The 19,532-nt window shown below is 55.8% G+C and overlaps 9 protein-coding genes across 9 annotated transcripts; 4 read left to right on the top strand and 5 right to left on the bottom strand.

Moving 5' to 3' along the window:
- Positions 1-44: 44 nt before the first annotated feature.
- Positions 45-1,152, top strand: BDY17DRAFT_24960 (uncharacterized protein). The gene has a single exon (XM_033730997.1). It carries the CDS (start codon positions 381-383, stop codon positions 1,116-1,118), a length of 738 nt encoding a protein of 245 aa, XP_033594732.1. The 5' UTR covers positions 45-380; the 3' UTR covers positions 1,119-1,152.
- A 175-nt stretch (positions 1,153-1,327) lies between these two features.
- BDY17DRAFT_239995 (kinase-like domain-containing protein) lies at positions 1,328-2,032 on the bottom strand (the record flags this gene model as incomplete). Its single annotated transcript, XM_033730352.1, has 1 exon — positions 1,328-2,032. A coding segment is annotated over one exon (705 nt), but the record flags the coding sequence as incomplete, so codon positions are not given.
- Positions 2,033-2,277: 245 nt separating this feature from the next.
- Positions 2,278-2,830, bottom strand: BDY17DRAFT_290342 (uncharacterized protein). Its single transcript, XM_033732492.1, has one exon. It carries the CDS (start codon positions 2,816-2,818, stop codon positions 2,291-2,293), a length of 528 nt encoding a protein of 175 aa, XP_033594730.1. The 5' UTR covers positions 2,819-2,830; the 3' UTR covers positions 2,278-2,290.
- A 1,330-nt stretch (positions 2,831-4,160) lies between these two features.
- Positions 4,161-5,933, top strand: BDY17DRAFT_245020 (major facilitator superfamily domain-containing protein; the record flags this gene model as incomplete). The annotated part of the gene is made up of 1 exon (XM_033730592.1): positions 4,161-5,933. One exon carries the CDS (start codon positions 4,161-4,163, stop codon positions 5,931-5,933), a length of 1,773 nt encoding a protein of 590 aa, XP_033594729.1.
- Positions 5,934-6,814: 881 nt separating this feature from the next.
- Positions 6,815-9,912, top strand: BDY17DRAFT_244221 (phosphatidylethanolamine N-methyltransferase; the record flags this gene model as incomplete). The annotated part of the gene is made up of 3 exons (XM_033730510.1): positions 6,815-7,013; positions 7,075-9,382; positions 9,432-9,912. 3 exons carry the CDS (start codon positions 6,815-6,817, stop codon positions 9,910-9,912), a joined length of 2,988 nt encoding a protein of 995 aa, XP_033594728.1.
- Positions 9,913-10,064: 152 nt separating this feature from the next.
- BDY17DRAFT_24886 (uncharacterized protein) lies at positions 10,065-10,826 on the bottom strand. Its single transcript, XM_033730939.1, has 3 exons — positions 10,394-10,826; positions 10,323-10,331; positions 10,065-10,245 (listed from the first exon to the last, which is right to left on the bottom strand). Exons 1-3 carry the CDS (start codon positions 10,644-10,646, stop codon positions 10,127-10,129), a joined length of 381 nt encoding a protein of 126 aa, XP_033594727.1. The 5' UTR covers positions 10,647-10,826; the 3' UTR covers positions 10,065-10,126.
- A 711-nt stretch (positions 10,827-11,537) lies between these two features.
- On the bottom strand, positions 11,538-12,237 carry BDY17DRAFT_320656 (uncharacterized protein; the record flags this gene model as incomplete). Its single annotated transcript, XM_033736492.1, has 3 exons — positions 11,538-11,656; positions 11,717-11,797; positions 11,859-12,237. 3 exons carry the CDS (start codon positions 12,235-12,237, stop codon positions 11,538-11,540), a joined length of 579 nt encoding a protein of 192 aa, XP_033594726.1.
- Positions 12,238-12,894: 657 nt separating this feature from the next.
- BDY17DRAFT_290335 (aminopeptidase-like protein) lies at positions 12,895-16,068 on the bottom strand. The gene is made up of 4 exons (XM_033732491.1): positions 15,810-16,068; positions 14,936-15,758; positions 14,828-14,884; positions 12,895-14,773 (listed from the first exon to the last, which is right to left on the bottom strand). The coding sequence occupies exons 1-4, from the start codon at positions 15,839-15,841 to the stop codon at positions 12,956-12,958; spliced, it is 2,730 nt and encodes a 909-aa protein (XP_033594725.1). The 5' UTR covers positions 15,842-16,068; the 3' UTR covers positions 12,895-12,955.
- Positions 16,069-17,079: 1,011 nt separating this feature from the next.
- Positions 17,080-19,486, top strand: BDY17DRAFT_244679 (peptide transporter MTD1; the record flags this gene model as incomplete). The annotated part of the gene is made up of 4 exons (XM_033730557.1): positions 17,080-17,209; positions 17,267-17,602; positions 17,659-19,356; positions 19,425-19,486. The coding sequence occupies 4 exons, from the start codon at positions 17,080-17,082 to the stop codon at positions 19,484-19,486; spliced, it is 2,226 nt and encodes a 741-aa protein (XP_033594724.1).
- Positions 19,487-19,532: the final 46 nt, after the last annotated feature.

Genomic DNA, 19,532 nt, shown 5'->3' with positions numbered 1-19,532 from the left:
TAGAGTGGACTAAGCCCAGCAGCTAGCTGGCACATCTCGGACGGCGCGAAAGAGGGGGTTGCATCGGACGTGGATAGAGGAGGTAGATGGTGCATTTGTAGGTACTACTCGCCCAATCGTCGTTCACTTTACGGCCATTCCCATTCTCTTCTCTTATGTTGGTGGGTTTGGAAGGTAGGTTTGTGGGATTTGGCGTCGTCACTGATTCTAGACTTACCGTTTTGGAAGTATGGGAGCCACTGGGGATGGAAGGGAATGGTCAGCATGTGACGTCCACGTTCTGAAGGCAGAGTCTGCACTGCTCAGGGGTGACTTGACGGACTGACTAGATCTCGAACCTCCTGCACTCTTCCCTTTCCTTCCTCACAACACCGACGACCATGAAGAATCTCCAACAAAGAACCGCAATGCGCATCCGCCGCACGCAATCCGAATCCGACCTCCCCCTCCTCAAACACCGCCGCCCCTCAACCTCCACCTCGCCATTCAACAAAAAGGACCCCAAACAGCGCACCCCATCCCTCACCCCGGGGCAGATAACCTCCCAGCACGCACAGGAAAGAATAGCCCTCGAAGGCGTGCGCTCCAAACTCCACCACAAACTCTGCTTGCGTCACACCCACGACGCCCGCACTACAGGCCTCGAGCAACTCCTCGAAACAGCACGCGACATGCCCGCCCTAGCAGCCGTGCGGCGCCAGCACCCAATCGACATGCAGGCTCTCACGCGAGATATCGAAAACACGGCCGAAGTGTTGAAGTCGCGAGTGCGCGCCGAGTACGCCACGCGCCTAGCGCTGATCGAAGAGTTCGCCGAGTTGAAGGAAACCGGCTCCAAGGCTACGTGGCTTTTGGCGCTGCTGGAAACGCTTGTGGATGAGAAGTGTGGGTTGTTGAAGGCTTTGGGTGAGGTTAGGGAGAGGGTGAGGGTGCGGAGGGAGAGGGTTGATTCTGTTTTTGCTGCTAGTGAGTTTGGGGGCCGACGGAGGAGTCGGTTGAGGGGGAATAGTTTGTGTGTTGAAAGGGTTGGGATGCTGGGGGAGAGGAGTGGTGGGGGCAGGACGGGGGAGGGGTGGTGGCCTGATTTCAGTCTTGATTTGAGTCGCGATGATCGGTGACGGTGGGGTGTGTTTTGGATTGTGCGATTGGAAAGGATGGCTTTCTTGGATGGGGACGGAGAGCCAGGTTATCGAGCGCCGGCTACAAGTACAGGGGAATTGTGTGCTCGGCACGAATATGTTATACCCCCGGTGCACATCACTCCACTGGCGTCCGCGCCGGCGCTGGAACTCGCCATCAGTGTCTCGAGCGCCATGCGTACCTCCCCTGCTGAAGTCACTCTCGCCAGCCAACAGTCTCTCATGATCTCGCCCCCAAGTAAATGCGTTGTAGTCGGAAAATACTGCCGTTCAAACAACTCCACCACCTCCTCTGAACCCCGATCAGCATACGGCTCAGCGCCAGTCATGATAGTATAGATCATGGAGCCCAGCGAGAACAAGTCCTGACGGAGGCCCCATTCCAAAGCTTTCGACGGCGGGGCGAAACGGGATCCCGGGTGGGCTGACGGAGTTGAGTTGTGGAGAGATGAGCCACCGAAGTCGACAATGCGAATCCCTCCCTCATGGTCAAGGAGGATATTCTTCGGCTTGAAATCGCAGTGCCACACCCCGTGACTGTGCAGTAGTTCCAAGCCCTCGGCGCACTGCACTGCCCAGCGCAGCCGCTGCTCACGTGATATTTGATCATCGTAATTGCTCCTCGTAGACTCGTGTGGTGGAAGGGATGCAAGAAAGTCTTTCAGCGTGCCGCGACGCATGTACTCCAGGGTCAATACTTCTCTCTGCGCGTCCCAATCCAGGACGCGGATGAGACGTGGATGGGGGCCGAGAATGCGGTAGATCTCAGCCTCCAAAAAGAGCTCATGCCTGCATTCTTCATACTCCGGGCCGGTATTCGGAGTCTTGACGATGGTTCCGGTATTAGTCAGTTCCACAAAGCCTGAGACGCCCGACGCGATGAATTTGCCTCGAGCCACACGCTCTGAATCCCAGGTTTGGGGCGCGATAGGGGCCGGCAGAGGTTCGGAGTCCTGGTGAGCGTGTTCTGGCATTTTTCCTGTTGCTGCCGAGCGGATTGTGGTCTACACACCGTACATTTTGTGCGTAGAAGCAGGGCCGATTGTGCCCTGCTCGATCCCCGAAGCAGGCTCACATTTGATGAATCAAAGGGGAAGAACATCGATGTAACTTGTTGGAGTTGCCCAACCGCACCAACCACGCGAGGCTGCTTAGTCAACGTTCGACCCTCCGGACCTTGCTCCGCACCCGATGGACCTGGGCTCCACGCCTGCCCTGCTCGATATTTCCAGCGTTCGAACGTGCATGTCGAGACAGGGAGCAGCCAATTGGTTGATGCAAGGCGATTCAGCCCCATCGCTTTTGGAGTGAACTACTTCCCGGCCTTGCCGTGAGTCGTGTAACGACAGCACCGCGATGCGTACAACAAAGCACATTGTGCCCGCTCTGGCGAACGAGCAGCGCCGAACACAATGGTTCCTCCATTTCCAAGTCGAAGCAGTGATTTTCTCAGCTACTTGCCAGATCGCAGCTATCGACTCCTCCAACCTGGTCACCATTGCTGCCCAGCACGTCGTACCTCCTTCCACCGAGATCAGACCAGCGCTTTGTGCATCTGCATCAGACTCCACTTCCCACATGTCGAACCCATCCCTTTCTTCTCTCCTGCCATCTTCCTTTCCTCTCTTCCCGTCCATTAGAATCAAGACAACGCAAACAAACCCAACTGAAACAAACATCCGTTCCCGCCCTTGGGGAAGCGGGCCGTGTTGCCCGCTCTTTTTGCTACACGTTGAATGTACCTCTCTCTCTCCCCGCGCCCAGCCACTCCGGCAGGAGAACAGATCTTCAGTCGAACTTTTCTTGGCTGGTGTACACATGTAGGACTACTGCGGGAGTACAGACTGGATGGGTGGGTGGACAAAGGGGGTTGGGCGAGGAGACTTTTTGCTTTCGAAGGGATGATCTTTACTGCGTCAAAGGGATGCATTCGCCCTCGCTTTGTATGTATAGAAACTGTAGTGAACGCAACGAGCCGAGCGGGAGTCTGATACACGTTTGTCCAAGATTTGTTTGGTTTGGGGACGGGAAGAGTGCTGTTGCGTTTCACGTTGCTTCTCGTTCGTGGTTTGAAGGGAGCTTGCAGCTCTGCTTCCTCTTTCTGTGAACCCTTTGATTTCGGCCCTGTGCTCAGCATTGATCGTCACATCGCCGAGAGTTCGGGTTGCAGGAAGATTGGCAGGTAAGGTGAAGGAGCTCGTCGGTTGTGACTGATGGCCCTTGGCTGCTTATTCACTTGCTGAATTGTCTTTTCTTCGTTTGTTTGATCTTTGAAGAAGTGTCTCAGTCTCATCTGGAATCGAATCTTGATCCGTCCAGTCTCAGCCGTGCTCGATTCCGTCTCATCTCGTCATGCTACCACAACGTGCATCCCACAACGATGCAGAGGATGGCCTCAAAGAGATCATCGATCTGTACACGCAACGCACATCAGACAAGGATGCACCCAAGGAGATCAGCCAACACTCTTCCCTATCCACGTTGGCAGAGGACGATCCATCAAGCTTTCCATCGACGACAATATCCCACTTCGACAAGCCGCAAGCCGGCGGGACCTTCCTCGACATCGTCAACGCCGACACGAGTCGTGGAAACCACGGCCAGGATGACTTGAACGCCGCGTTCAACACATCGCCAGCGAAAGTGTGGAAGACCAGAGATGGACTGGCCAGATCGAACTCCGACCCTCGCGAGAATGGAGTGATGCGACCATCAGCGCCCACACCGCGTCGATCCGCAAAGTACCCTCCACGACCTCAATTCTGGCTCAACACCAGCGACGACGATCTCCCCGGACGGAGTGTCAACGCACATCCTTCACATTCTGCTCCAGACCTCGTCGATACGTCCTTGACGGCGCTACCACCGCTTCCGATCGATGACCTGTGGCAGCTTCCTCAACTGCGAGGGCATTCGCGGCCTGAGAAGCTTCGCCAGAAGGGGTCGTTGACGAGATGGGCGAGTTTGGATAATGTGCTGCGGTACCAAGAGGAGAAGGCGGAGAGGAGGCAAAAGTGCTCCATGCAGGTGTCGTCTAGGAACTCGATAGCAGATGCGGTTGCAGGTGCGGTACCAGACCACGGAGGCTTCGAGAGTGTGCCGGCCAGCCCGTCAGCAGCCAGCGCTCACTCTCACGCCTCCTCCCCACCGTCCAGCGTGCACGAACACAACACCTTCCGCCACACCGCAGCGGAGATTGGGTTCTGCTTCACCATCGCGATGACCCAGTTCCTCACCGAGTACCTCATCTCCGGCTTCGCGATCGAGCTCTCCAAAGGTCCTTCCAGCGGCGCAACACAGTCCACCTCGACCGGCAAATTCTGGCCCGCGAGTCTGCTCTCCCTCATCCTAAGCGCCATGCTGCTCATCTTCGCCCGGCTGTCCGACATGTACGGCGGATACATGTGTTTCATGTTCGGCGTCGTCTGGCTCGCGATCTGGACGCTGATAGCTGGCTTTTGGATCAACTCGATGCTCATTCTCGATATCTCGCGCGCAATGCAGGGGCTTGCTATTGCGGCGTTCATGCCTTCGACTTTTGCCATGGTGGGCAGCATTTACCCTGAAGGGCCACGCAAGAATTTCGTTCTGGGATTGTATTCTGGTTGTGCGCCGTTGGGGTTCTTTGGTGGACTGCTGATTGCTGCGGCGTTGCCTGTGGACCAGTCTGGGTGGTATTTTTGGATTGCGGCGGGGTTGTCGGGGATCACATTCGTTACGGCGTTTCTGACTGTGCCGTCTGAACGGACGGCGCGAAGGACGCCGGATCGCAAGATGGATTGGATTGGAGCGGTGCTGATTACGACGGGCTTGATTCTGGTGTCGTACGGCTTAGCCGTTGAGCCGTACGTGAGGCACTCGCAGCAGCCAGGCTTCCCATCTTGGGTCGTGATCGGCTCTCTGACGCTGGGACTGGTGTTGCTCGCGGTGGCGCTTTGGTACGAAGGCTGGTGCGCGAAGTGCCCATTGCTGCCCTTTGACTTCTTCGCGCCGAAAAGTGTAAAGGCGTTTTGCATGGCGTGTCTCTGCTTCTATGCGACTTACGGTGCCTGGCTTTACAACTCGGTTCGATTCTTCCAGGATCCCACTGGTGTGGCGGGCGGAGGAAGTTCATCAACCTCTGGAACGGAGCTGGCCATCTGGTTTCTGCCGACGGCCATTGGAGGCGTGGTCCTGTGCGTAGTCGGCGGACTACTGCTGCACATTGTTCCGATCATGGTGCTTCTGCTGCTCTCCGCATTGGCGTGGATTGCCGCACCACTCTTGCTAGTACTGGCACCGCTGCCTCTGGAGTACTGGAAATTCGTGATGCCGTCGATGATTTGTGCTACGCTGGGCATCGATCTGACCTTCACCATTTCGATTGTCTTCATATCATCTGTTCAACCGCTGGAATACCAAGGTCTGGCGGGAGCCGTGTGCTCAATCCTCGTCAACCTGGCCATGTCGTTTGCCCTCTCCATTTCGGAGATTGTGAGTAAGAAGGCAGCGAGCGTGATGCAAGGATCCAGCGGTGTTTCGCCTACCACTTGGGGATATCGAGGTGCATTTACCTACGCTGCTGCGTCTGCGGCAGTCGGGTTCATCATCTGTGCGCTGCTTGTGCGCATCTCACGGTCTGCCGTTGACAGCAAAGCGGAGGGAGGGAGAAGGGGATCTACGTCTTCGATGTCAACGATGGCAGAGATGCGATTGGGCAGTTGGGGTGTACAGAACGAGGCGGCGCGCTCGAGGCTACAGGGTGAGGCGGCGCGCTCGAGGCTGCAGGGTGAGGCGGCAAGAAGCAATGTTTGAGGCGAAGGCAATCTGAGTTCGATCTGCATGGGTCCGGAAAAAAAGGCGTTCGGGTTCGGGGTTGCTGCATAGAGGGTGGGCTTGGTATGACGCAGATCGCGTTTTCTCTGCGGATCAATGAATATTTGTTGACGAACGAGATGATAACGACACTGCCATATGTTGGGCAATGCCGTAGCGATTGAAATCTCAGCTGTCCAGAAACTCCACGAGCCAGATGGTCGCTTTGAACACGGTCGAAAATGATGACATGAGCCATTAAACCGCTTGAATAGCGGAGCCTGCTCCGCACACCCGTTAGCGTGAGGTTGGTGGAAGCATGTCTTCTAGTCGTGGCATCTTGAGGGGGTTTGTGAATGTCATTGTTCGGCCGTGGGTGTCCATGAGAGGAGATTTGTGGATTATAGATATAGCCAGGCCCCTGCAATACCCTCCACTTGCCGCTTGACACGCTTCTGCTTCAATTGTTGGTGAAGGCGGTGATGGAAGGAGGAAAGATGGGAGAGAGGGAGAAGGCAACCGACGTCATGCTTGGCGAAGCAAATCACGACTTTCGGCCACTCAACGGCGCAGGCGATCGGAAGGCAACATCCCACTTCACCGGCATCTCCCACCAGCCAACCAATGGCCGCCCTCCAAGCATCTGCCCAATGCCAAACAACCTCACGTCCTGCATGGCCCCGTAGGAGGCTCTTTTGGCACATCCTCTAGCCACATCTCCCCACCGCCAGACGTCCTAACCCGGGCATCCATGTTTGTTCCTCCCCGACTTCTTTTCGTTGCCTTTTCTTTCTCATCAACTTTGTCTCTACCACTGCCTAATCCAAGCCACCTCTCCGCCATCTTCCTCCCGCCCATTAATCCAATGGACTAAGTTATTGATGGATGGACTCGACCAACAGCCTGGCGCCGACGCCAGCGGCCTGCGCGAACGCTTGCCTCAAAAGCCCGAAGTTCCAATCAAAGCTTCATCACCAGAAACCGCCCAAGATGCCGTCCGGAAACTCAACGACGATGAGCAAAAGCAGAACAAGGAAGAGAAGGATCGTAAAACGTATGGCAGGACACCAGACGGCACAGGTAAGGACAGCATACGCAACCACATGCCTTCGAAACACAGACACTAACATACCTCCACCAGTCTTCACCGTCCCCCATACCGAAGACATGGTGTCCCAGCTCTTCGACCCTCGAGAACCCAAAAATGCCTCCGACTTCGCCATCACCGCCGTCCTAGGCGGCATGTTCCTCCTCTTCTACCTCCTGCCTCCCAAATGGCGGATACCCATCTTCGCCATCATCTTCATCTTCTGGCGGATATGCTACAACGCCGGCATCGGCTGGCTGCTACACAACCAATCCCACCACAAACGTCTCGTTGCTTGGGCAAAGTCTTCCAAGATCTTCGAGAACCCCGCGAAGGGTAATCAACCCCGTCCGTGGCTGTGGAAATTCCTCAAATACGAGATGGAGGTGAAGATTCCCGAAAACTACAAGTTCGAGGACGCGCCGATTGAGTACAACACCTGGCTCGTCTTTCGCCGGGTCTGCGACTTGATTCTGATGAGCGATTTCATTTCCTACTGCTTGTTCGCTACGGCATGCGGTGGTCGGCCGGATGGAGAGAAGATTGGCATGACCATTGCCCGCTGGGTCGGTGGATGGATCCTCATCCTCTTCAACCTCTGGGTTAAGCTGGACGCCCATCGAGTCGTCAAAGACTTTGCCTGGTACTGGGGTGACTTTTTTTTCCTCATCGATCAGGAACTCACCTTTGACGGCGTGTTCGAGCTGGCTCCACATCCCATGTACTCTGTTGGCTATGCAGGCTTCTACGGTATCTCACTCCTGGCCGCAAGCTACAAGGTGTTGTTCATCTCCATCTTCGGCCAAGCTTTGCAACTCATCTTCTTGACGCTCGTGGAGAGCCCGCACATTGAGAGGACTTACAACGCGCCACCGCCGCATCCCAAGCGCAGCGCGTCGATTTCAGAGTCGGAGAAGACCGAGCCCCCTTCAGTCCTTCTCAGCCCAGTCACCAGCCCTTCGCAAGTCCCCGTTCAGGCAGCCAGCAGCTTGGAGAAACCATCAGCAGTCCACAACCTTCTGGGTCTTCAGAACATGGACCTACACCGTGTCACCGACGTCGCTGTGCTGGTGCTACAGTTTTACATGTACACTTTGGCCTTGTTCACTCCGTCCACCGCGACCTGGCAAGCTCTGTTCGTTATTTCTGCCACCGTCTGGCGGCTATGGTATTCCATCGGCATCGGGATCATCCTCAACCAGCAGTCCAACCACAAACGATGGACCCGACACTTCCTCAAATACGGCGACAGCACCGAAGAAGCTTGGCGACAGTGGAAAGGCATCTACCACGTCAGCATGACCATGTGCTACACGAGTTTCATCTGCGCCGCTTGGAAGATGTACGGCTTGCCGGCCGACTGGAACTATGGAATGACGACTCTCCGACACGTCGTCGGCCTGGCATTGATTGCGCTCCATTTCTGGACCATCACTCAGATCTACGAGTCGCTCGGCGAGTTTGGCTGGTTCTTCGGCGACTTTTTCTACAACGAATCCCCCAAGCTTACGTACGGTGGAATCTACCGCTTTCTCAACAACCCCGAGCGCACTATCGGTCTTGCCGGCCTCTGGGGCGCCGCATTGATCACCTGGAGCAAAGCCATCTTCTTCCTGGCGTTGCTCAGCCATCTCCTGACCCTCTGCTTCATCCAGTTCGTCGAGAGGCCGCACATGCAGAAACTATATCGCCGGTCCATCCGCGACACCTCTGGCGTCTCGCGCAACTTTGCCTCGATCCTCCCCTCGCCCATCCAGAAATGGCAAGGCAGTGCGAACCAAGTGCTCGACGACGGCCTCGATTTCGTGGAAGACTTTATCGAAGCCGCGCGCCCCAAGCTCGCCAACGGGTTCAGCGATTTCGTCAAGGATTCGCGCACACTGTTCACGCAGTTCCCCACGCGCATCAGAATCAGCCGCATAGCGCCGCACCTCGAAGGCTACGATCCGAAGGAGTATTCCATCGAGGTTGACGCGTCGAATCCCGCCATCACATTCGAGGACAGCGCTTCCAGTGGCCGCGAGGGCGAGGTGGGACAACTGCCGCAGAAGCGGAAGGATAGTTTCCGCCGGCTGGTGGTGGAGTATGGGGCGCCGATCAAGGTGAAGTGGACTGCGCCGCTTAATCACAGCCCTCGCGACTGGGTTGGCTTGTACAAAGTGGCGGATAACGGAAGTCGCGAACTCACCAAGGTGACATCGCAGGGAAGATGGGCGGCAACTAATAAGGGGAATTCCACTTACGCGCATGCGGATGATGGGATCTTGATCTCAGATATGAGAGTGTCTGGCCAAGGGCGCAAGGATGGAGAGAAGAAGGACTACTTCTCAGGCGAGATTGAATTTGCCGGAGACAAGCTCTGGTAAGTCTGACCAGTCCTCCCTACATGACCAAAATTTAACCGAAAACAGGTGGACCTCCGGCGCCTTCGAGTTCCGCTACCACCACGACGGCCGCTACAACGTCATGGCCATCTCGCTCCCCTTTGAAATCCAAATCTCCCGCTTCGCCGAAGACGAGCAACAGCAAGCAGGCCCCAGCAGCAGTACCACCACCTCCGTCGACCAAACCCTCACCCTCCCCGAAACCCAACAAACCTCCATCGCCACCGCCCTCCTCCCCGTCGTGCAAAACTGCTTCGACCGCGACCCGGACGTCGCGCCGCGCACCATCGACGAGCACTTTGGCCCCACCCTTGAGCGCGAGGGCAAGTACGCGCGCCGCGTCGTGTATGCCGTCAGCAGGATGTTTGGGATTGATTTTGCGCCCGAGGTCGTCGGGGCGGATGGGACGGTGAGGAATCTTGCGTGGCGCGTTTGGAATGCTAAGAGGGTGTTGGCGCCTTATAGTATGGAGAATGGAGGTAGGCCGGGGACGCCGAAGGAGGGGTGAGTTGGGGTGGAGGGGGTTTACATAGTGACACGCATCCAACATGTGCAGTCTTTGAGATACCCCTGTTGAAGACAGAGAAGTTGGTTAATCATTGAGTACACAACAACTACGAGAATTAAATATGAAATCATCCATCTGATCATCCAAGGCGTGTGGACGAAGACCCGACGCGTTTTCCTTCCATACATATTGTCCGCCGCGTGCCGTTCCTCGTCTACGAAGCATTTTGACAATTCGTCGCCCCCGGCCCAGCACAGCACTTGGGATCCTCGATCCCGGTGCCGTTTTCATCGCAATACGCCGCGAAGGCCGTAATGGAAGTTTGCGTGCCGGCTATCACGTTGACGTGGATCCCATTAGCGATATGCTTGCAAGGGGTTTAAAAGGGAAAAGGGAGGAGGTCGTCTTACCCGCGAAACCTACACGGAGGAGTCAGGGTTAGCTGTATATGTTTTGATAGCAGGGATAAAGGGAGTCTTACAGCTGCCGCCTACTTGACAGCAGTATGCCGCCGTGCCAGTTGGGCAGACCGGCGTTGGGGTGGGAGAGGCTGTCGAGATTGAGCTTGTTGTTGAGGAGCTAGTGGACAGAGAGGTGGTCTTTGTTGCGGTCTTTGTAGACGACTTTCCGTGGTGTTTGTGCGGATGGCTCTTTCTCCCTTCGTCGCCTGGCGCAGCTGCGACGTGGGCGGCGAAGAGGGCGAGGAGGGCGAGGATGAGAGTGGAAGAGCGCATTTTGGGTGAGTAGAAACGTTATTCACTTGATGAGACGCTTCGACGAGCAATGGAGGACAGTCTTCCAATTAACTGGCAAGGAGGGTGAAAACGGCCAGGAGGGCGGACGGAGAGGATACAAAGTATATACCTACCTGCACACTCACCTGGTTGCGCCGCGGAGCGTTGGGCAGATCAACATTACGGCCGTAAGGTGAGGCTGCAGGTCATGCTGCACGTTGAAAGGTAGTTTTTGCGCACTGCAGGGCCCCAAATGTGGGAAGCTGCCTCGAGAAGGAGGTGTACCTTATCTTGAAAACAACCTGGAAGTCATGGGAGGAATCAGGAAATCGAAATCACGGACAGAAGGAAATACAATGCACATACCTAGATCACGTTCTACCCCTCACCTTTGCGACGATCAGAACATGCCGCGGAGCATTGGGCGACCGCGTTGTAATTGAGCATGAAGGAGGTGAGGTGGCGGCCAATAACAAGGAGGCCGCGGAAGGCGGAAGTCAATCTTGCATTGGCGTTGCAGCTGTTTGCTTGGGAGCTGGAGCTTGGCCACTTTAGAGTGTCATGAACTAACCACCCTTGCGGATATGTAATGGCGCTCGCACTACAAAACTCTCAAATGGAATTCACGCCTTGGTTGTTGACCAGCTAGGATGTTTCGATGAACCTTCGGGGTGGTCGTTCGGCCCGCCACGCGATTTCCGACGTCAAGCAGATCTTCAAGATACGGACATGAGTACGAAAAGGATGCATTGCTCTGTTGTTAACAGACTGCATTCGTAGCGACCATGCTGGGAAGTAGTATTACAACACTGAAGCCGCCAGGGCCATCATCTCCCCTTGTCTACTAGCAGCCTCGCGATAGCCTCACTTACCACCACTTGACGCGTCTGCTCAAATGAACTCCGCATGCAGATGCACATCCGCACAACTGCTCGGCGCAGGGTAGTCGGCGATGGAGTAGCCCGCGATGCGGAAGAAGAGCTGTGGAGCGCCATGCCACCAGTCGCAGACTGTAGTTGCGAATCGGTTAGCCAACGCGTCTCGACCCCTGGAATCGGGAGAAAACTGACCGAGCCAACCCGCGAAGATGTTGGTTCCTTGATCAATGCTGTCGGAAGGATTGGACGTCCACTGCAGCCTCGTTCCGTTCACTGTACGATAATCAGCTAGCCGTCGAAGATCAAAGCTCTGAATGGTGAAGAGACAACATACGAAAGAACCCCCCCGGCTTCTGAAACTCAACATTGATCCCAACGGGCTCCCACGCAGCGTAGAAATTCGTGTACGCCTCCATATCCATGAACCAAGGAAAGTCATTCCCAAGATTGAACAGCAAGTTATGGTGAGGACGAGCGCCTTTGGAACCGTTGAAGAAGGCTCTAACGGAGGGGTCGAGAGTGGGGCTGAGCACCACGTCGTTGAAGCCGGCGCCCGTGTGATAGGGGATGAGGTAGAGATGATCGAAGGACGATTTGTTGGCTGGTTGGTTGGGGAGGAGGCGGGTGGAGAGGTGGAATTCGCGGGTTGTGTTTGGGAAGGCGGTGGTGAGGGTGAAGAGGGTGAGGAGGAGGGGGAGGATGGAGGGATGCATTTTGATCGTTGGTGGAGGTGGTTGATGGGGATGAGTTGGAATGAGTCTTTTGTTTGTGGAGGAGAGAAGGAGGGTGAGAGTATGGGTGTTCTTGAATGAAGGGAAGAGGAAGTAAGTGCATGCACATGCACTCTTGGCCAAGGCTGCAATGACGAAAGAACTCCCCGTCATCTCCGCTCGGTAAGGCAGGTGCGACCTACTTCCTACCCTTTCTTTGTTCGTTCGTTCGTCTGTGTCGTTACACCGCGGGTCCCTCAACAATTCACACTGCCCGTATCCGTGGCGGAGATTGGCTGACTATCATACTGCGCCTCCATTCAGGGAATGCTGCCCACTCCATCATCACGCAAGTGAAGATATCAGCGGAAGCAGCAACCAGGGTGGGAGAGCTCGACTGCTCATGTGGGTCTGCGCCGAGACCGATCGTGACACCCGGCCTTGCACCACGCGATGCTACGACCTTTGGAACGAGCGCGGGTTCGCCGTTTGATGGCGGTCAGAGAGCGGACAACAGCTCATAGGAAAGTAGCAAGTGCAACGTCGAACAGCAGTGACAGCATTTCGTCTGGCAGTCCGCCAGATAGCACTCCATGGAGGCAGGTAGCGCGGACCTTCCCAATCGGGCAGGTTGTTCCTCAATCATGCACGCATGAAGTTCACGCACTGGTTGTAAGGCTATCATCTAACTTTCTTATGCTCTATCTATACTTTCTAATTTCTAACCAGAAATATATCCCTTCCTCCCAAGATACTCCTGAAGCACACCCTCATCCCGCGCAATATACCGCGCATTATTCCCAATCTTCTCCACAGCAATCGTAACCCCCCTTCCATACCCGGTAGTATCCTTGTTTCGGAAGAACTCCTCAATCGCCTTCCGCGTCTCATCCGACGTCAACGTCTCCAACGACCCGCGAATGAACCGCTCAAAAACGACCATCGACCCTCCCAGCCGCGCATAAACCATCTCCCAGTTCTCCCGGATATACGCCCACAGAGCCTCGCGCACCCTCACATCAGGATTCGCCGCCAGACTACTCGTCGCAGTCCCCGCATTCTGAATCCCCACGTCGTCGCTGAATGTGAAGTGCAGAAACTCCGCGGCGAGCTCAGGCTGTAGTGCTTCAGCCATTGCTTCCAGAATCATCTCTTCGCCATCAATGGACGTCGTTTGGGAGTACTCCTTTCGCAGCAAATGGTACGCTTCGCGGCCGAGGTGTTTGACGGCCACTTGGAAGACGGCGGGCTGGAGGGATGGCGGGATTGCGGAACGCTTTTTGTCCGCGAAGAAGGACTTGAAGCGTTGGATTGACTGCGACACGACCGCTTCGTCTCCTGCTAGGCCTAGGGTTAGGAGGAGTTCTTTTCGCAGCTCGCCGGGGAGGTAGTCGATTGGTGCTTTGGCTGCAGCGGTGGTTGAGTCGGGCCAGCCGCCGAATTTCGCTGCTGCTTTGGAGGTGAGGTCTCGGATGAAGCGGTCGAGTCCTTTGCTGATTGCAGCGTGATGGGAGAACATGGACTGCACGAATGCCACGCTGGAGAGGATTGTGCTCCATACATGGTAGTTGTCTTCGTCTCGAAAGGCCTCCAAGAACTCGAAGAGTGTAGCCGTGTTGACCTCGGAAGTCTCTGCTGCCGCGAGCGCCGAGACGTCCGCAACGAGCCCGGCTCGTTCTGTCACGGAGAGCAGACCAAGATCCTGAGCCACCAATTGAAGTTGACGAGGGGAAAAGCTGGTGCGGAAGAAGCCGGCATAGTCGACGTTTGGGACGCGAGGCAAGTCCACGCCCTCGGGTAGAATCATATGCCGGCTTTTGAAGAACATTTTGTCTTTCCTGCTCGCAAGGGTGAGTGGGATCCACCACAAGGTCTTGCCGGAGTCGATAGCGGAAAGGTCGGCATAGCCGAAGCGGCGCTGTTGCAATTGCAGGGCTTTGGAAGAGGCGTCTTGCTCGACCGTCAGAGCCGGGAAGCCGACTTCTCCAACCCAGCCGGAGACAAATGGTAGTAGATCCTCCTGACAAACTTGGCTCAGAGCCGCCCATAGATCTTCAGCCTTCGTATTGCCGTACGAATGCTGTTTCAAATAGTTCGAGACTCCCTGCAAGAATGGCGACACCCCCATGTGAGCGACTACCATTCGAATCAATGAGCAGCCCTTGTCGTAAGAAATCGAGTCAAAGATCGAGTCGACTTCCAGATCATCGTCCACCGGAACCCGGATGGGATGGCTCGATCGCAATGCATCCAATTCAAGCCCGTCTTGCATATCATTGGCCACGAATCCCGCCCAGACGTTCCATTGTGGGAAAAAGTGGTCTATTGCGAGCCATCCGGCCCAGGTGGCGAAGCCCTCGTTCAGCCAGAGATCATCCCACCAATCCATAGTGACGAGGTTTCCAAACCATTGATGAGCAATCTCGTGCGCCACAGTATAGGCCACCTCGCTGATGCTCGACGGGTCAGATGTGGCAGGGTCAAATAGCAGCGCAATCATCTCGAATGTCAGCAGACCCCAATTCTCCATGCTGTCCGCCTGCGATGTCGTCTGTTAGCTAGGGGGTTAGAGTCGATCTAAGGGACCACTCACCATGTCCTGGACTGCTAGCATATCAAGCTTAGGAAGCGGATACTCGATATCGAATTTCTGCTGGGCTGTCAGCGTATTGGCTTGCTCTTCCACATGCTGTCAACAAACCTCCGTGAAGTAGGGCACGACTTTCTCCGCCAGCTCAATCGAGAAGCGGCCCTGTGCTTTGAGTCCCTTGGTGGTGTAGAGCCGAATTGGCAAAGTGCGGCCGCTTGGCTGGGTAGTACGAACTTCGCTGTACTCGAAATCACCCACCGCCCAGGCGAGCAGATACACGCTCATGATGGGCGTTCGCTCGAAGACGGTGAGACTGCGGCCGTGGGCAGCGGCCGAAGGGGAGACTTTCTTGACCGGCATATTGCTCAAGGCAATCATGTCGGCGGGAGTTTCAATCTCGAAATCGAACGTCGCTTTCAAGTTGGGCTCGTCGAAGCATGGGAAGGCTCGCCGCGCTTCGCAGGGTTGGAATTGGGTGCTGAACATTGAGTACTTTCCCTCGTCCTCATCGTCATCTTCATCTTCATCACCTTCATCGTCATCATCCTCATCGTCTTCATCGTCATCATCGTCGTCCTCATCGATCTCATACGTAGATCGATAAAAGCCCACCAGGTCATCGTTCATCGTGCCCTGGAAGCTGATGGACAAGATGGCATTATGGTCGGTGGTGGCTGGCACGGTGCGGTCAAAGGTGAAGGTACATCGCTGCTTGTGAGCATCGTGAATGATGTCAATGGCTTTGAGTGTCTCCTCAGCCTTGGCAGATTTAATCAATATCTCGGCGGCGTGGATTTGAAGATAGCGCGCGTGCAGTGTGATGGTTTTAGTCTCACGTTGAAGCGCGAGCTCAATGCGGACACGGCCTTGATATGTCCAAGGATCCTTGGTGACGAGGTCGAAAAGAGACAAATGGTAGTGCTGTGGTTTTACCCTGCATGCAATCAATATCTGTATGCACGGCTGCATATGGCGGATCTCCTACCACGCGGGAAGACGGTTGTGGTCGTCGGCCATGCTGCAATGAATTACGGACTGAGGAGTGGAGTAGTTTTCGGTTGGATCATCGAGTCTGATATTTGCCGAGATGGATTGAAAACCCTCGAATGCTAGATATACCTACCAGGCCAGGCCGTCTTCGCGGTGTCCAAATTTGCACGGTTGCCTGAGCCATCGATGCTTGCATGCATGCATGACTCGGGGAAGGTGGATCTGCGGAGTGATCCACGGGGTAGCGTTCCACGTGACACAGCGGCCGGGGCGAGAATCTGAGATCTCATTACGCGACGAATTCCGCTCCACGTGAGCACACAGCACGGGTACGAGACGGCGTATCAGCCTCGAAAGGGCAATCTCTCGCGCTGCAGGCGGCGCACGATGACGCCAAAACCAAACGCCAAACTCAAGTGGCTTCGCGCTGACCAAGCCCCCCAAGGAAGCTTGGCCAACAACAAGCATCCCGGAATGTTCCAAGAACGTTCCATCCCATGCACGCGCCTGGCCGGGATAACCGGCTCGCCCCACGCTGGACCCTCGCGTTATCTGGCCCGCCACCCTCACCGTAATGGAACTCCGTAGCCAGATTCAGACACCGAATTCCGTATGTTTCTGCCTATAAAACCCCCTTGATGGCCGTGCTTATCCTATACGAGTATGAATAGACCTCACTTCTTGCTGTGTCGCTCTTCGACGCCTTTTTCTGCTCTGGGGGAAGCAGATGGGTGGTCGCGGGTGGCCAGCTCGACGTCGTAATCTCCCGGTCGATGCTACCCTACTTTGCCACTAGGCCTTATCTCCCGTGGGGTGCGGAAAGTCAATTCTCATGGGCCCGGCCATTGGACTGGGTTGATTCCTCCACTGGAATCGCCTCCGAAAATGGGGGCCAGCCGTGGGCGGAGGGGGGCGGCCATGGTGCCGCCGCCACCACATAAAGGAACCACGCGTCGCTTCCATCCCCCCGTCTCTTCCTCAGCGCCTGTATGCTGGGAACTTTTCTCTCCCAGGTCGACTTGTCTTCATATTTCCATTGTTTCGTTGTCTAGAACCTCGTTCTAACCATGGAGCACTCGTCTCTCTCGTCCGACGAGCCGATATCGCAGTCGAGCTCCGGGGTCCACGAGACCGTCGTCGTCTCGGGCGTCGACGATAAACTCGCAAATGAGCTCCACGGCGACGTGCGACATCGAGGGCACAATTCACACGACGTGAAGGACTTGGACGGCAAAGGAGACGACTATGGCACTGTAGAGTTCGAAATGGGCGAAGGGACGGGCGGGGATGAGATCCTCCACCATGAAGCCACCAAGACGGACATCCTTACCCACACCATGCACGTCGAGGATGATCCCACCGTGCCCGCCATCACCTTTCGCTCCATCTTCCTTGGTAGGGCTACCGGCCATCCTCCCACCCTTCGCGAGAGTCGCTAATCCAAGACTCCAGGATGCGGCCTGTCCATCTTCGGTGGTGTGCTGTCGGGAATCTACTACTTCAAGCCGCAGACAATCGTCCTGACACCCGTCTTCCTTGCGGTCATGAGTTTCCTTCTCGGAGAGGCCATGTCTCTCGGAATACCTCGCAAGGGCGCCGTCGGGCGGTTCCTCAACCCATTCCCCTTCAATAAGAAGGAGCACCTGATGATTATCATCATGGCCAATGCAGCGAGTATCTCTGCCCTGGGTATCGAGGTCATTGCCGCAACGAGGCTCTACTATGGCCATCGGCTCAGCGACGGCGTCTCCATCTTTCTGCTACTGTCTGGTCAATTTTTGGGATACGGTAGGTGATTGTCATCTGTCGCTGTCCGGATATCCACTGACGCTCCTATCACGTAGGTATCGCCGGACTGATGCGCAAAACACTGGTCTATCCCAAGAACATGCTCTGGCCCTCCACCATCCCCGTCATCTCTATGTTGGAAACGCTGCATCGTCGACTACCCGAGACTCGAAAGCCTCTAAAGGTGTTCCTCATCGTCTTCGCGTGCATCTTCTGCTGGGAGATCATTCCGGAGTGGATCTGTCCCATCCTCACCGGCGTCAGCGTGTTTTGTCTCGCCAACCAGCACAGCACCACCTTCACCTACATCTTTGGCGGCGCTACTGGCGACGAGGGGCTCGGTCTGTTCTCGCTCTGCTTGGATTGGCAATACATCTCCGGAGGCTACTCTCCCCTCTTCTATCCCATGGACAGCTTGATCAGCCAAGGCATTGGCGTCTGCCTTTGCATGATCGTCTTCTGCGCCGTCTTCTTCACCAATACCTGGGATGCATTGAAATATCCTTTCCTTGGACAAGTCATCCTCTCCAACACGTCCAGTGCCGGCAATCCCGTGCAGTGGCAGCAGGAGAAGGCTATCGGGCCGAACAATCGGATCAACATGACTGCCGTCGACGAGCTTGGACTGCCAAACTTTTCCTCCTCCAACGTGCTCAATCTCATGATGCAAAACATGTGCACTTCTGCAGCCGTGGTGCACATGGTGCTTTGGTACCGACGTGAGCTGATGGCCACCGTCTCCTATCTCGATCCCCGCGGGCTGCGGAACTTCCGCCAATTCCCCGAGAAGGTACGTCGCATGTTCCAACGGAGCGACGTTCCCGAGGAGAACAAAGACTACTATGATCCGCACTACGCCTTGATGAGAGCCTACAAACCTGCTCCGACCTGGTGGTTCGGCCTGGTGCTGATTGCCTCCGTCGTCGTTGCCCTGGTCATCCTCTACACATCCGACGCCACCCTGCCTTGGTGGGGATTCCTCGTCGCCGCCATCCTCGGGTGGGTGCTGATCGCCATCCTGGGAAGCCTGCAGGCCATCACCGGTGTGGCCTACGTGGTCCAATCGATGGTGCAAATGATTGGCGGGTACCTGCAGCCCGGAGACCCCGTCGCAAACATGTATTTCTCGCTCTACGGGTACAACGCCCTTCTCCAAGGCGTCTTGTTGTCGCAGGACTTGAAAATGTCGCAGTACGGCCATCTGGCGCCGCGCATCACCTTTTTCGCGCAGATGCTCGGCACCTTCATCGGCGCCTGCTTCAACTACGTCATGGCCAACTCCATCATCACCAACCAGTTTGCCACGCTGCGAACCGTCCAAGGCACCAACATCTGGTCGGGCCAACAAGCGCAGCAGTTCAACGGGCAAGCCGTCGCCTTCGGCGGGCTGCCGCATCAACTCTTCAGCGTGGGCAGCAAGTACGAATGGGTCACCCTGGCGACGCTGCCTGGCTTCTTGGTCCCCTTCGTCCCCTGGCTGGCGCACAAGAGGTGGCCGAATGCGGGTTTCGACAACATCATCACGCCCCTGATTCTCTACTACATTGTCTACCTGAACGTCGGCATCAACTCTTCGATCATGTCGTACTTCATCATCGGCTTCGCCTCGCAGTACTGGCTGCGCAAGTACCGCCCGAACGTCTTTGTGCGGTACAACTACCTCGTCTCCGCGGCGCTCGATGGTGGGACTTCGGTCATCGTGTTCATCTTGTCGTTTGCCGTCGCCGGCGCCGGCGGCCCGGCCGTTCCATTCCGTAAGTCTAATCCTGTCCCTCCCCGCTGTTGGAATGAAGAAGTTTGTTTGCTAACACGGTGGCCACAGCTATTTATTGGGGCAACAATGCGAATGGCAATTTGGACCGTTGCGCATATGCCAATGGATAAGATTTGAGAAGATGGTCTCTAGATTCGTTCTGATTGCCGTTGCAGA

Source organism: Neohortaea acidophila, assembly GCF_010093505.1.
Source record: "Neohortaea acidophila strain CBS 113389 unplaced genomic scaffold BDY17scaffold_1, whole genome shotgun sequence".
Lineage (NCBI taxonomy): Eukaryota > Fungi > Ascomycota > Dothideomycetes > Mycosphaerellales > Teratosphaeriaceae > Neohortaea > Neohortaea acidophila.
Note: the sequence above shows the minus strand (reverse complement) of the source record. Positions and strands in the feature narration are given on the sequence as shown.

Excerpts from the sequence above, each read along its gene's own strand:
- BDY17DRAFT_24960 (XM_033730997.1), top strand. The coding sequence starts at position 381 with ATGAAGAATCTCCAACAAAGAACCGCAATGCGCATCCGCCGCACGCAA.
- BDY17DRAFT_290342 (XM_033732492.1), bottom strand. The coding sequence starts at position 2,818 with ATGTTTGTTTCAGTTGGGTTTGTTTGCGTTGTCTTGATTCTAATGGAC.
- BDY17DRAFT_24886 (XM_033730939.1), bottom strand. The coding sequence starts at position 10,646 with ATGCGCTCTTCCACTCTCATCCTCGCCCTCCTCGCCCTCTTCGCCGCC.
- BDY17DRAFT_290335 (XM_033732491.1), bottom strand. The coding sequence starts at position 15,841 with ATGGCCGACGACCACAACCGTCTTCCCGCGTG. Across the intron at positions 14,885-14,935 it reads TCGTGCCCTACTTCACGGAG|AAATTCGATATCGAGTATCC; the intron begins GTTTGTTGACAG and ends ACAGCCCAGCAG. Across the intron at positions 14,774-14,827 it reads TGCTAGCAGTCCAGGACATG|GCGGACAGCATGGAGAATTG; the intron begins GTGAGTGGTCCC and ends ACGACATCGCAG.